At 42.6% G+C, this 15,668-nt stretch overlaps 3 protein-coding genes across 4 annotated transcripts; 2 read left to right on the top strand and 1 right to left on the bottom strand.

The window, feature by feature from the left end:
• The first annotated feature begins 2,656 nt into the window (after positions 1 to 2,656).
• On the top strand, positions 2,657 to 3,208 carry LOC127783120 (uncharacterized). The gene has a single exon (XM_052310375.1). It carries the CDS (start codon positions 2,657 to 2,659, stop codon positions 3,206 to 3,208), a length of 552 nt encoding a protein of 183 aa, XP_052166335.1.
• Positions 3,209 to 4,006: 798 nt separating this feature from the next.
• On the top strand, positions 4,007 to 5,810 carry LOC127783298 (uncharacterized). Of its 2 annotated transcripts, none has more exons than XM_052310546.1 (2): positions 4,007 to 4,905; positions 5,613 to 5,810. In XM_052310546.1, exon 1 carries the CDS (start codon positions 4,158 to 4,160, stop codon positions 4,890 to 4,892), a length of 735 nt encoding a protein of 244 aa, XP_052166506.1. In that variant the 5' UTR covers positions 4,007 to 4,157; the 3' UTR covers positions 4,893 to 4,905; positions 5,613 to 5,810. The 2 variants fall into 2 exon arrangements, with proteins under 2 accessions (XP_052166506.1, XP_052166505.1); XM_052310545.1 differs by having other exon boundaries at positions 5,608 to 5,810.
• A 1,271-nt stretch (positions 5,811 to 7,081) lies between these two features.
• LOC127783299 (nuclear transcription factor Y subunit C-6) lies at positions 7,082 to 8,102 on the bottom strand. Its single transcript, XM_052310547.1, has one exon. It carries the CDS (start codon positions 8,015 to 8,017, stop codon positions 7,400 to 7,402), a length of 618 nt encoding a protein of 205 aa, XP_052166507.1. The 5' UTR covers positions 8,018 to 8,102; the 3' UTR covers positions 7,082 to 7,399.
• Between the last annotated feature and the right edge of the window lie 7,566 nt (positions 8,103 to 15,668).

Below are 15,668 nucleotides of genomic sequence, written 5' to 3'. Positions count from 1 at the left end.
ATCGTGAGACATAGGATATTTATGGATTGGTTATGGAAAAGCCTTGTATTGAACTCTCCTTTGTCGGCCATGTCCGATCCACATGTATTCGGTAATGTGAAATGTTCATGACGTGTGGGTAAAGCGTGCAACCTTTGTAGAGTTTAGTTAAACTTTTTAAATAGTCGTGCCCACGGTTATGGGCGGATGTGAGGTGTTTCTCATAACATAGTGTTCGTTTTAGACTTATTAAATTGATTCGTGTGATGGGAATCCTTACCAGAGTTTGCCTTCGTGGCAGACAGCCAACCTTCGTGGTTGGGAACGAGCCTGTGTGACTCGGGGTGTCGATTGGCACCAAGGTGTGCTTTAGGGCTGAGAAGGTCGTGTTAGAGTGGCTGAGATGGCCGGAGTAGTGCTAAGATGGCACGGTGTTTATGTTTTTCTATTACTACAATGACAAGTTGTTGCAAAGCAACTTGTGGAATGGAGTGAGGCGTGAGCCTTCCTTCGAAACTAAAACTTGACACACTAGAAGTTTGCAACTAAATCATTTAAACATCTTGGGTTTTCCAAATGAAACCGTTCCACTCCTTGTTTTAGCCTTGCATGTCATATTTTTTCTTGGCTTGCTGAGTACATTGAGTACTCACTATTTTTTATATTTATATTATAGAGTTAGAGGAAGGATACCTTGACCCTTTTGTCAAAGCCTACTTTCAAGAGCAGGCCGAGTACGATTTCTTAGGGTTTCAAGCCTAGTTCCCAAACATAGCCTGTGGATTTATAGTTGTCATTATGCTTTTATATATACTTCCGCCTGCATATACCTTGTCTTTCCAGGGTTTCCACCAATCTAGGGTTTGTCCACGATGGTAGTAGTTTGAGACCTCCGCCAATGTTATAATAAAGCTTTGTTATTTCTGAGTTTCACTATTATTCTGTGAGTACTAGCTTATATACCCTGGGACTATTACTATGATCACAGGTAATTGTTGTGACCTTCAGCCTATGCCGGTTTATTCATGGGTCTTTCTTTTCTTCAACATCGTATATGTATATAGAGAGATTTTCTTTATATGAAGAAGATGGTGAAATTTGTATTTTAATTAATTACATAATGTAAATCTTTCTCAAGTTTTTCTCAATTTTCTCGTCTTTTCTTCCCTTGCAACGCACATGTATTTTTTTCTAGCTCCTTTTATTTTAAAAAAAAGGTTCCAGCCTTCTAGGCATAAATGCATAATCTATAGCAAATTGAAATTGATATTTTTTTGCATGTTGAATTTTTTTAGTTGATTGAACAGTTGCTGGAAAAGGTTAAAAAAAAGGGCAAAAGGAATTCGCTACTGGGACAATATGAAAAATTGCTATACATGTGCTTTGTGTTAGCTCTTCAATCTAACTGTTATTGTGCATTATTATTCTGATACCACAGATTACACCCTCTCTTCATTTGGTTGAAGTAGGAAAAGGTGACACCTTGGAGTTCCATGAGGTAGATTTTACATGACGATCATGTCAATTAAAAGCTGATGTTCATGGGCTTTCATTGGAAAAGTGAGTCATTAATCTGATAAGATTTGATCCCAACCTATTATGCTCCAACTTAGGGTGTGTCTAGGTCACGTTAAAATTGAAAGTTTGATTGAAATTGGAACAATGTGACAAAAAAGTTAGAAGTTTGTGTGTGTAGGAAAGTTTTGGTGTGATGAAAAAGTTGGAAGTTTGAAGAAAAAGTTGGGAACTAAACCAGGCCTTAGTAAATTGGATATCACTCATTTATAATTTATGATTTAATTTTTCAGTCTTTGATTGAATGCCCTGTACTGAATCATATAAATTTTCATTTATGTAGTTCTACAAGAACCTCTCCAACACCTTAAATAATGTTGTTTGGAAATCTGACGATCTTCAAAGTCAGCATTCCTAAAGTAACTTGGGAATAGGGATGGATGAACTATTAGCTCCCATTCTTTTGAAGCAATATCCATATTTCTAGAGGCTGGAAAAGAAGAAAGCATGTTTATTGCACTTGTAGTTACATGTGAATGACCCTGTAAACTATGTTTGGTCTGCACTATTGTTGTATGTGTTGCTCATTTTTCTTTCAGAGAACCCTTGTTAAGCTCAAGTGAAGCTGGTCATATAATTGAGTTTTGTGTGTTTGTAAGTTTTTCGTGCTGAGGAACAAGTCATCATCATTTTCATTTACACAGTGAAGTTGTTTGATTCTCAACAGGAATTTCATTTTATGTTAATCACCATTGTATTATGACGTATTGTCATAGCGTTAGCACAGAACCAGAGTAATCGAATAAAAAACGCTAGTAGGTTACAAAATTATTAGAACAGATTCGACCAATTAACCCGCATATCTATAGTGGTGAAATCAAGTTGGATCCGCTGGAAAGCATAATCATGTGCTTCTGCATTGAAGGCGTAGAAGCGATGGACACGATCGGAGGAGCCGCCGCCACCATAGGCCACGATCGGCGCAACCTTGAAATCCACAATCAAGGTGGTGTCTCTCTGCACAGCAACTACATAATTTCTGAGCTTCCATGGCTCTGTAATGGTGCCATCGAAGAGCTTGATTTTCTGGGGTATTTTGCTGACGAAGCAATAGACTAACAAGTGTATGCCGCCATTAGCTACCTCGGGGACCCTGATTTCAATGGTGCATTCCATCCCTTCGCGGAGGAGCGCCAAGCCGGTTCAGATCTATGGCTACATGGCTGCCCGGGATCTCTACGAACTCCTGCGCAACTACGTCTTCCGCCGTAGCCGGGACGACCCCTTCGTCTTGCCGGGACACTACTCCGATCCCGATTCACTCATAAGTTTGTCGGGTCCTAAGCGAGACACATCTCGTTGCAGAATTCCTCCATGCATGATCGAGTACGACCTCAAGATGAAGAGAGGGGAGGAGGAACAGGACGACCTGCAGCTCATCAATGGGGTGGCCGCCTTCAGCGACCTCTCACCGTTTCACGGGGTGTACTCCCAACGGATCCATGGCGTCCATGGCGCCGTGGACATCAGCTTGGCGCTCCTCCGCGAAGGGATGGAATGCACCATTGAAATCAGGGTCCCCAAGGTAGATGACGGCGACATACACTTGTTAGTGTTCGTCAGCCAAATACCCCAGAAAATCAAGCTCTTCGATTGCACCATTGCAGAGCTATGGAAATGTCAGAAATTATGTGGTTGCTGTGCGGTGAGGTGAGACACCACCTTGATTATGGATGATGGTGGCGGCTCCTTCGATCATGTCCATCGCTTCTATGTCTTCCAGGCACAAGCACATGATTATGCTTTCCAGCGAATCCAACTTGATTTCGCCACTATAGATATGCGGATTAGTTGGTCGAATTTGTTCTAATAATTCTGTAGCGTTAACAAATACGAACCAACCTAGAACAACTGTACCAGCCAAAATGCCAATGAACTTAGGGGGTCTATTTGGATTGTTATCTTACCAATTTTTTTTAGTAGTATCAAAATTTACCTAACCTTTGATAAATCATGTTTTTTTTGGTAAAATTGTATTTGATTATATTTGGATTACTATCAATATGAAGCCAAATGTAAAAGTATAGTGAATAATAATATTCTAGATTGATGCCAAATATAGCATGGTCATTATCAATAAGAGAAAAACTATGGGACGGTGTACCGTCTCAACGGTAGTTCCAGTCCAAACATACCATTTAAATTACGAAAATATTGGTACGGCAAATTGGTAGCAATACATACAGAAGACCATTAGTATCACATTTCACGCATGTTCGCATAATCGCATCACGGCACATTACATGCTAGACCATATCATCAGCTTTTACGGATGATAACGTCCAGAAACAGCCCATTATTATCGCTGTGTTAAACGACCATTAGTAATATGCAAAAGGGCCCCTACCATCCTACGAAATTACCACCCCGGTCCAAAATCCGACCGTTACCTGCCTCTCCTAAAGCACTCGACCGTTGGACCCAAACCTTCCCTTAATCCACGCGCGCCCCACGCAAATCATCGCTTCTCCCCTTCCATCTCCTCTTCTCCCCGATCTCGCGGCTTCCAATCTCAGATCAACTCGAAGCTTTCCAAACGAATCCCCGCTTTCCTTCCAGAACCATCGCTTCTTGACTTATTGGGAGCTTCTGGATTCTGATCTATGGAGGAGCAGCCGATCAAGAACGCCGTCCACATCGTGGAGATCCCGGTCACCGGCGACGGGGCTTGTCCTGATGGCGGGAACACGGAGGTCGCCGCGTTTCTTGACAAGGCGGCGGAGGCGGAGTCTTCCGGGAGCCATCCGCTTGGCGAGATCGCCGGGAGCGCGGGGCACCTGCTGCTGCTGAAGCTGTGGCAGCGGGAGGAGTCCCGCCTCGGCCGCCGCGCGTGCGCGCTCGAGGCGCTCATGGACGCGGCGCGCCGCGACGCGTTCTACCTCTGCGCGGCCTTCCTCGCCTTCCACGGCCTCTCCCTCGCGCTCCTCTTCGCCGCCTCCGTGTCCGCGTCCGCCGTCTCGCCGCCCGCGGAGCAGCGCGCCGCCTGTTGCAGCAGGTGGTGGGTGCCGTCGTCCCTGTCGCTGGTCGCGTCCCTCGCGCTCGCGGCGGCCGTGCAGCTCCGGGTCTGCGCCTACTGGCGCGCGTCGCGGCGGCTGCGCCGGGAGCGCGGCGACGCGCGCGCGCTGGCGCGGTGCGTGCAGGAGCTCCGGATGAAGGGCGCGGCGTTCGACCTGTCCAAGGAGCCGCAGTACGGGGTGACGAGGGCCAAGTGCGCCAGCGTCGAGGGCGCCGGTGCGTGGGGCCCGCTCCGGTGGTGCTACCAGAACATCGTCGCCGCCTGCCTGCTCGCCGTCGCCGCCGCCACCATGTGCTCCGGCAAGTTCATCTTGTGCTCGTAGGCCGGAGGCTAAGGTAATCTGTGGCTTTCTTCTTCAAATCTTGAGAAAGAAAAATGTTATGGACTTTGGGAGTAAAATTATGTCAACAACTATGTGTAAAATAGTGAAGATTCAGAAGAAAAACAATCATTAGTCACAGTTAGGGCCTATTCATTTTTGAGGAATTTCAAATGATTTGGATTCCTAAGGATTAATTCCTGTGAATGTCATTTGGTTCATAGGAATGTATATATAGAAAAATCAAATAAAATTTTCCTTTCCTACAAGTTGTAGAGAGAACAAGGAAATTTTCTATCCACACGAACCTCATGGAAAAATTCCTATGGATTGAAGTGTGCATGTATTCCTATTCCTCTACATTTTGTATTTCTGTGTGTTGAAATTTCTCTAAAACGAATAGGCTCTTAGAATGCTTGTCTGATGTGAATTGTGAAATCTGGACTTACGATGCCACATGCCAGCAAGTGAAATTATAATTGGATACCTCAACATTGTTTCAGCAAATTTTGGGCTTGTTTGGATTGTAGTGAATTTTTGTCCTACCAAAATTTTTGCAACTTCAATAGTTTCAAATGAACGTTTGGTTTGGTATCAATTTCTATCTATGCTAGTTCAAATTCTATACTACCACAAACTCTTTACTTCGTTTGCATTGAAAACTTGATGTTGATTGTTGACGAAATTCCGATGAAAGTTTGCTCTCTCGAACTTGCAGTGCAGCCAGTTTATTGTGTTGATTTGGAGGATACAGAAGGGGATCGCAAATGTTTGTCGCTGCATGCTCGCATAGGACGGACTGACCACTGCTTGTGCTCCAATGGTTACGAGACAACAACATTTTTTCTTAGCCCTGAGATGTCCAAAGGGCATATTCTTTGTATTGATTTAGTTCCTGAAACTCAAATACTGTGTTCTGGTTTCCAGTCAGTTTTGACAATGTAATAACATTATGCATTTCAGCAAAGAAATGTTATTTTTTCAGTCATCGAACTACCTTGCAAGATTCCACATAGGCAGTTTTCTCACAGGCAAACTGAATGGAGATGGCTCCAGACCAATCGCTCAACGATTATCCGAACATGCAAACATGACAATCTTTCCATTAGCCATCAGGTAGAATAACGGGACATATCCTTTTATTTTTCAGAGAGCTGTTATGAGTGTGACATCCTACCTGTCATTGATTGACCTATCCCAGCCAACGCTGATTTCAAATTAGCAACTCCTGTTTTTTTTTCAGAACCGCAAAAGTTTTGTTTAGCCATGATGTTACAACCAATCACTACATAACAGAAACATAATGCAAGATACAAAGCAATTTGAGGTACAAAGAAATTATAAACGAGCAGCCAAGTCAGTATGATAGAACATAAGATAAGCACTTGTCTCCTGTCTCTTACTAGTGCTTTTCCAGTCCTCAACCATGAACAGCTGAAACTATAAGAATATTGGGGTGTTTTCAGGTGTACAGTTAAAAGAAGTCTTGTCAGTGACTAAGTGGAGTGAGTGCTCGTGGCAATCATGATCACAAAGCAACAAATTTTGTGGCTTGCAAGAATATAAAATCACATACTGAATTGACCATTACAGCTTATCAAGGCCAGTATTGTCACTGGATTTGGATCCAAAGGTAGATAGAGCATGGAGCTCTTTTCCTAAATTTGTTGATGAACAACCATCAAGATGATTTAGGGCCACTGCTCAAAAGACGGCCAATAATCCATCAAGTCACTCAAATGTCCTGACTACAGAAGAATCATCATGTCGAAGAATATAAACATGAACGCTAAGCAAAACTTTGTCAAATTAATAAGTAAATATCAGTAAGTGCACACAACAGATGTTGCAAAGAGAATACAAATTACACATGGAACTAAGGACACTTGTGTGCATACAGGTCTATAACATCAGCTATAACAACAGAATGCAAGACTTTGGTACATCATACACTGAAAGTAATACATCCATAGTTTCACACATTGAATACTTACTTAAAGGAGGAAATGAAATGCCCATTCATAACTAAAAAAAGTACCAAACAGTCATATAGCTGGACATTGCAGCAAAGGCAAAACATAAAACTAAAATCAAAGCTTCACAAATATATGTTTTGAGCAGAAACATGTGCTGTTTAAGTTCCATCCTAAATGTCTCAAATATACTGTCACAACCAAATTAGACAAAGGAAATAGAGAATAAATCATTTCTCAGTAACTGATGTTGAACAACAACTAAGAGAGAACATGGGTAATAAATAATTCATTGTGATATAAGTTAGACATGCATCAATACCACCATACAGCCTTCCTCAATCGCAACAAAGCTCGCCCAATCCTCAAATCGGATTGTTTATACACCGAGAGGAGGCTCCTCACAATGATAATCACATCTTCTAGTTATTACACGGCAACAACAAGCAAAACATAATAACAACTACGACAACAGCAGAAAAGCATTCCATAAATAAAAATCGCTAAATAAACTTGAAGCTATACGGTAGGAAAATGTTACTGCGGCTGGACATAGTAGTAGGCCATGGGGTCGGTGGCGGGCAAGCCGGCGGCGGGGTGGGGGATCCCGGCGGCGACGGCGGCGGCGGCCTCGGCGTCCTTGGCCTCGTCGCGGGGCACGATGTCGACGAGGAAGTCGAAGACCTCGGTGCGGGCGATGGCGGCGGCGATGTCGGACTTCTGGAGCGTGCGGCGCTTGTTCTCCTCGGCGTGCGCCCAGCCGCGGTGGGTGAGCTCGAGGATGAACATCTCGCACGCCCTGGCGAACACGACGGGGGCCTCGGCGGCGATCATGCGGACGTCCTCGTCGGCCTTCATGATCTTCTTGATGCGGGCGAGGGGGAGGTTGTGGTTCTTGAAGTCGGTGGTGTGCTCGATCTCGCGGTACTGCTCCGCCCAGAAGTTCTGGAGCTGCGCGGCGGCGGCCTGCTGCGAGGCGGCGGTGGCGGCGGCGGAGGCGGCGGCGGCGGCGGGGGGAGGCGGGGCGTAGAGCGGCGGCGCGTGGGCGTAGGGCCCGACGGGTGGGGGGTAGGCTCCCGCCGGCGGGTAAGGGACGGGGGCGCCCAGCACGGGGGGCGGAGGAGGCGGAGGAGGGGTGGTGGATTTGGGCTCCATTGCTAGGGTTTCTCTCCGGGGGAGGAGGGGAATGGAATGGAATTGGGGGAATTGGTCGCAACGGTTGCTGCCGATGCGGAGCGTGGCCGAGTGGGGAGAAAGGGAGGAGGGCTTTCGTTAGATTAATTACCGTTGCTTTCTGGATTAATTGCAAGATTAATGAGGCGGCCCTAGTACAGCTTCACTTTGTGAGAATATGTTTAAGCTCGTTTTTCCCACGACGCTTTCCAATCTGCTAAACGGTACGTATTTTACAAAGTATTTTACAAAAAATATTAAAAGTAGCTATATTTATGATGTTATATTTTTCATCAAAAATAATCGGCATATTTTTCATCTAAAATTATACATTGTAAGATTATATTTTTTTTTTTAAAAATAGTCAGCATGTATTTACATTATAAGTCCGTAAATTACATATATAATTTTACGGGGGCTTCTCTTTTGTCTGGTGGAAACGAGGCTGAGCTGAAGCCTTTTACTGCGCGTCTGCGCCTTTTGCCCGCATCTCTTGCCGTAAACTCCATCGGCTTCGGGAGAACATTGGGTCATCGAGCGTTTTGAGAAGAAGAACACAAGATTGAGAATCATTAGAGAAATTAATTAAGAGGGTTGCTATATACCAGTATCCCGTTGAAAAACAGGATGATTCTGAAACCGACACGGTATCGCCACCGCGCGCGTCAACAAAAACAGAAAGAATCATATCGCACCAATGCTCGCCGCCCTGCCTGAACTCATCCCAGCGAATCCTCCTCGGAATTGCGTGCCTCCACGCGCGATTCCTCGTCGGCACGAGCTCCTCCGCAACCCGATGAATCTTCCTCGGAATCGCGCGATTCCTCGTAAGCGCGAGCTCCTCCGCATCCCGAAGATTCATCCTCGGAATCGCGTGCCTCCTCGGTTGATTGCGCCGGCGCACGCGCTGTTTGCCGATTTCCTCTACAATCCGGCACTCTGCTCTTGCCTCGTCGATTGATTATGCTCCGGCTCTGCGCTGCAAGCTCAACATCAGCACGCGTAAGAATTCTAAAGCCACTTCTCTACCGAGTGAATCCCCTCTGTGTGCACTTTCTGCTAGTGTGTTTGTGGCTAGCGAGTCAGTTGTGACAGCAGTAGTAGATGAGTTAGTGTCGGATGAGTTAAGTGCTGAAATAGAGATATTAAAAGAGGTCCTTGTTAGAGTTGGATGTGATCCAGATGATATGGAAGTGGATAGAACATATGATATGCATGACTTGTCCCTGTGTGGTGCATAAATTGATGGTATTCACTAGAAGAAGGTAGCAGGGCCCTTTGTTGGCATGGAATTTTTGTCACATAAGGAAGCTCAGGACTACTACAATCGGTATGTAAAAGATTGGGGTTTTGGCACAAAGGTCTCGAGCAACAAGAAAAGTCATGTCACAAAAGAGTATAACATGTATGAATTTTCTTGTCATTCAGAGCGTATAACCAGGGAACCTAAAGCTTCAGCATCGGGCAGCCCTGGCGGTGAATCAAGAACAGCCAACAAGTTTCCCAAAAAGAAAGTTTCAAAGGGTAGGCCAAGAAAATCAACTAGGCTGAAATCTGTTCTTGATGGTAACAACAGGGGAAAGAAAAGAAAGAAGTCAGAAAAAAGTGTTAAAGCTAGTGGTCTATAGTTGCAAATAGTGTACAGGTAAACTTTTGACAAGTTGTTCATGAAATGCTTCTGTAGAAAGTATGAAACTTATAATTGTTTGGTTGTATGCAGGGCTGAAAAAAAAGGGGATTTGCAATTATGACACTGCAAACATTAACCTTTGTACAAAAAATGACCGCTTAATCTCCAATATTTGTCAAAAGATTGCTTGTGTGTTTGCATACTATCGTTGAACTTTTGTATTAGAAAAATGATCAAAAGATGTACACTGAGTGTCTTGCCTGTTGGTGGAGATAGTTTTTCACACACAATTCTCATGTGATTGCTGAAAATTTTCACACAAGTAGCACATGATTCCTGTGGTTTTCACAGATGATACTCTATTAGGATCATGTGATACTCTAGTAGGATCACATGATCCTAATAGAGGATCACATGATACTCTAGAGGATCACATGGTACTCTTGTAGGATCATGTGATACTATAGTAGGATCATGTGATACCTCTGTAGCATCATATATTTCTCCTCAAAAAAGTATAATTAAGTGTGATACATGTGAGGTATCACACATGATCCTACTTAGGTATCATGTCTTCTTACATGATCCCTATGGGTTTCACAGATGATACTTAGTAGGACGGTGTGATACTTACAGGTATCACACATGATCCTACTTGGGTATCATCTCTGGTAACATGATCCCTGTGGGGTTTTAGAGGTGATACTTTAGTAGGATGGTGTGATACCTATGAAGTATCACACATGATCCTACTTAGGAAAATCATCTATCATGATACCTGGGTAGGTAGGATCATGTGATACTTTACAGGCATCACATATAATGAAACTTTAAGGAGAATTACGTTTCATTATGATTGATACCTGTGAAGTATCACATGATCCTATCCAGTATCATGTTTTGTAAAGTGGTTCCCTATGGGTTTCACATATGATACTTGAGTAGGATCATGTGAACTCTAGGAGGTATCATGATCCTCCTCGGTATCATTTCCTCAGGTTTCATATGATACTGAACTCAGTTTCATTGTGTACAACGTACTCAAACTATATTTAGTCCACAGAAAAGGTCTACCCAATATAATTCACTTCTTTACCAACATATATGTACATGAAAACAGTAGCCACATACACAGTTCATGTCATTTGATTGTTGTGCCCTTCACAACCTTCCAGTTCAAGACAAAAACAGTAGCCACATACACAGTTCTGAAACTTGACTTGTTACATATGTTGGTTGGGGCAGAGGGAGGGAGGGGGCTACAAAAATGGCCTAAGCACACATCCAACACTGCTTGAACCGAATGAGCATATTGGTTCTAAAGCTTAGAAACGACGTTTTGGATGTAAGTCGTTAAAGCAATGGTACAACAACCTTTTGCATAGCTCCCTACGATATTCTTTCATGTAGTCCTGCATGGATGACAAGAATGAAGCAAAAAATTCGTTTCTTGAAAAAAAAGAAACATAATCACCTTGTAAAAACTAAAAATTCAAAGAAGTACCGCATTTTCATTGTCTAGTTTCAACTCTTTTTTTGCAAGCGCATTTTGATTTTCCCATAGGACCATTGCGATGTACAGTGGGTTTTACTGCACATGTCTTCTTGTTGGAATGAGCAGTGTTAGATTTGTCAAGTCGGGGTGAAGCTGAGCCCTTGTTCAACCTTGGAGAGCACCTTGTCTTCTTTGAAACATGCATGAAATCGGATTCGCTCGAAGCAGATGGCAATGCCATTTCAACTCTGTGCACATGTGTGAAAGGACAAAGAAAATATCATTTCAATGGTGATTCATCCTCGATTGAACCAAAGTATCAAATCATTTTAAAACAGAAAACACCCAGCCAGCCACTGAGATCTGCAAACATCAACAGGAAAAAAAATCCAAATCATCTGTATCTATGACTTAGCTGCATCTGCCATCTCTATCGCCACACATTGCCCTCTATGACAAAGAGGATAACAATTGACAAGCAAAGCGTGCCCAGAACTAGAAGCCATCAACTGACTGATGTAGATTTCTCTAATTTTGTTTACGCTTCAGTTCACCTAAAAAAATCCTAAGCAGTAAGCTACTAGTTGAATGGAGATTTCTCTGTTTCAAGACAGTGTGTACTTGATAACGACAAAATTGCTCCAAGAAATATTTGCCTTCCCATCTATATACAGCTATAAGCATTTTTAGCGATCTATTCCAATTCGAACATTTTGCTGCAAGTATCATATGATTCAGCACATACACACATCCCTCACCTCTACTACGAACACCCCCAGTGAATGAACAAAAACACACAGAAAAAAGGGAGAGTATTAGCTTACTTTGATTTCAATTTGGATGTGTTATGACGAGCCCCATCCACAGGTTGGGGATTCAACGAACCCAAGAAAACGCAAAAATGAAGAGACGTTAAAAACGAAATCAGGAAATCGATTAAAAAAGAGGAATGAAAGAAAGGGGTATCGTGCGCACTAGCTCCGCTGCAGCAGCCGCCACTGGCTCTACCACAGACGCCGCCACCACCACGCTCACGCCACTCTCCCTCACCGGTACAACTGACCTCGTGCGCACCGGTGCCGCTGAAGAGGAGGAGCCGCGAGCAGGCTCCGCTGCCGCCGACCCCGCCACCGCAGCCATGGTCACGACAGTTTGGGAGCTGTAGGTGTCTATTTGGGAGTGACTTAGATGCTTCTCGAGGGTGTGTATCTGATCCTTAAGAAATTGTCCCGTCCAGGACCGACCCCAAACGGTATACCGGTAAGTAGCATTTCTGATTAATTAAATATTAATTATTTTAATAAAAAATAAATTAATATCATTGTTTGTTTAAAACTAGAGAAAATCCTTTATATGTCCCCTAAAGGTTTAACCAATTCCTTCTATATCTCCGAGTCTTGTCCCCTCCCTTGTATGCCTCTGAATTTTAGTTTTGACCCCTTACATGCTCATCCTGTTAGATGAATGTTTAATTCCTATGAAAAAGACTATTTTGCCCTTAGACATGAAGGGAACGTGGATTTTTTTAACGGTCAGGTTGGGCACCTGAATAAGATTCAAATAAAGTCATTGTACAAGGGGAGGATCAAGGAACAAAAGGAAACAGAGAACTACACGGGAAAACCTGAAGAAGATAAAACCCCAACTCCCCAAGCGGAGTTGAAAAAAAGGCAAAGAAATCAGAAGATTACAGGAGGCGGAGCGCCCTCGCGAATATTGATTTCCAAATTGAGACAACGCAACGGTGGTTGGAGCTAAACCGATGTGACCAGAGGCCAACATCCTCCAAGCAGTTCTTGAGAAGACGTTGTGAATCCCCTGGAACTCCACTTCATTCCTGTGAATCCAGAGCCTCCATCAGCAGTAGCAGAGAATTCCTGTGCAGGGTGCTTGGGAGATCCCCTGAAGAGGGAGACCTGTCGATGTTTGCCATGGAGTCCGGACCTGGAGGTACTTAGATGAGGGACCAGAAAGCCGAGGCAAGTGTGCAGTTGAGGAAGATGGTCTGTCCTCTACAGGTTGGTTGCATATCTCGCAGGAGGCAAACTGTGTAATGTATTTTTGGAGGAGGTTGCAGCGTGTTGGGAGCTTGTTTTTAGTGAGGAGCCAGGCGAAGAATTTTACTCTTTGGGTGTGTGTGTGTGTGGGGGGGGGGGGGGGGGGGTGGGGAGGAACTTGTGAAGATACTAGATTTTGCTGCTAGGGAACTTGATATGATGTCTCGTGTGTTTGTGAGATGGGTCTCTTGGAGCATAGTCTTAAGGAGCTAGAGTTGTTGCTCTGCTTGGAGAGACAGACGTGGAACCAGGGAATAATTAACTATTTGCCACTCTTATGAGTGGCTCTAAATAATTTGCCACTGGACCCACATGCCATAGACATATGAGGGTCCACATGTCATAGACAGCGAGTGGCAAATCATTATAAATGTCCCTGGAACCAGTGAGAGGTTCTGGATGTTCGTGATGATAAGTTGCGCTGTGCATTCCTTGTTGTTCGAGGAAACGTGGAAATTATAGAATAGCTATATTGTTGGAAATGTATAATTTTGTTATAAAAGACTATTATATTCATGATTTTATTGTACAATGTATTATTCATGGAAAAGTTTACTTTTACATAATGACATAAAAATTAATACTTATTTACTTATTAAAAGAGTTTACATAGCATTTTTTATGGTAGTTCAACATATTTTTTCATGTTGTATATATTATATAGGAATGCTTTCCAAAACTATGTTTATCATTTAAAAATGCTACACATTCTATTTTAATATATATTAATTTTTTTATGTACAACAAACTTATGAATATTATAGTCACACAACAAATTTCTATACTTCCAACAATATAGTCCACAGAGTTATACATATTACTCAAATATTGAAGGGTAAAATTGACTTTTCTACACCTATTAAACGGTCAACTAACGATCAATTGATGACAAGGGTATGTAACAGATCCAAATCAAAATTCAGAGGTATACCAGGGAGTGAAGAAAACTAAAGGACATAGAAGGGATCGACTAAAATTTCAAGGATAGGGAAGGAAATTTTTTTATTAACACTATTATTTTATATGAAGTTTTTAAAACAATAGTTTGGAAAACGTGTGAAAAACAACATAAATCTTTCATTAATCTCTTGTTTGTGTAGGACCGAACAAAGCCAAGCGAGAGACCAACAAAAATAACCAACCTTATTGCACTTCGCAGTACTATGTTTTGGTTGTTGGTTCCCTGATTTTTTTTCATCTATGATAGTTAATGTTAGATGTATGTTACGAGGGCCTTTGACTGAGCCTGTCAAAACAAGTCTACAACCACTAGGACGAATCATGGTGGCAAAACGCCGAAAGTCACAAAGACAGAGGCCCTGTTTGGGGGAGCTTTTCCCAGCTGCAGCTTTTCCCAAAAGCTGTTTCTGCTAGAAGCTGCCCCAAACAGTCCACAGCTTCTGAGAATATGTAGTTACAGATTCTGAAAAATGAACTAAGAAGCCAGAAGCCGGAGAAGCTGGGTTTTAGAGCTTTTCCAGATTCTCAGAAGCTGGCTACCAAACAGTTGCTTCTCAGAATCTAAAGCTCCCCCAAACAGGCCCAGAGGCTCTGGGCGAAGCCGAAGACCTTCGCCCCCGAGCTGAAGGACTCTAGGCCCAGAGTGGCCAAGCAACTAATGGAGGCCCAACTGACGGCCCAAGAAAAAGCCCAAGACTAAATTGTCTATAATTACCCTCATAAATGTCCGTATCACAAGGGTAACAATATAAATTCCCTTGTCTTAGTAAACCCTAGGGCACATGAGGCTGCACTAAGCCTATAAATAGGCCCCAAGGGGCATGTATTGAGGGTATCCCTAAGAAGATTTTCAATATTAATATATTGTTTTTCCTTTTCTACTAGAGTAAAGCCTGTCATTCGACAGACGCAGTTGTCATTTGACAACAGTTAATACTAACATACATATTAAATAAGTGGTAAAGGTGTTTAATTTATCATGGTGGGCCTACATAATTATATAGTTAGCACCCATACTAAAATATCCAAATATTTTTACCTATGATTTTCTTTTAAAAAATTGAGAAATAGTCATCTTATTATTTTAGGATTTTGAAAATTCATACTTTATCAATAGCAGGATCCTAATTTTGTAGTTTTTTTAAAATAAATCATACCACTCACACTCCTTATTTCTTTGCCTGATGTACATATTTTTCCGTTCGTTATAGCTTCCACCATATTATCTTTAAAAATCAAACCAAGAGTTCATTGTCTTGCTAGGTTCCTTTAAGAAGTTACATCAAACAACTCCATCTTACTATTTTACGGTTGCCTCTTATTTTTATTATCATTATTAAAAATGATCTAAACTAATCATTATTGGGTCTGGCTTATAAATTTTAAATGTCACATGCTACTATCCTACTTCTTTAATTGCCCATTACCATTCCTATTATTAAGACTGGAAAAATCAAATCCAATCATTATTAGGTTTTTTAGTTGTTAGAA

This window comes from Oryza glaberrima, chromosome 8, assembly GCF_000147395.1.
Source record: "Oryza glaberrima chromosome 8, OglaRS2, whole genome shotgun sequence".
NCBI classification, from domain to species: Eukaryota; Viridiplantae; Streptophyta; class Magnoliopsida; order Poales; family Poaceae; genus Oryza; species Oryza glaberrima.
This window is presented reverse-complemented; position numbering and strand designations above follow the sequence as displayed.

What these genes read in the sequence shown, in the direction of transcription:
- LOC127783120 (XM_052310375.1), top strand. Translation starts at nt 2,657, where the DNA reads ATGGTGCATTCCATCCCTTCGCGGAGGAGCGCCAAGCCGGTTCAGATC.
- LOC127783298 (XM_052310546.1), top strand. Translation starts at nt 4,158, where the DNA reads ATGGAGGAGCAGCCGATCAAGAACGCCGTCCACATCGTGGAGATCCCG.
- LOC127783299 (XM_052310547.1), bottom strand. Translation starts at nt 8,017, where the DNA reads ATGGAGCCCAAATCCACCACCCCTCCTCCGCCTCCTCCGCCCCCCGTG.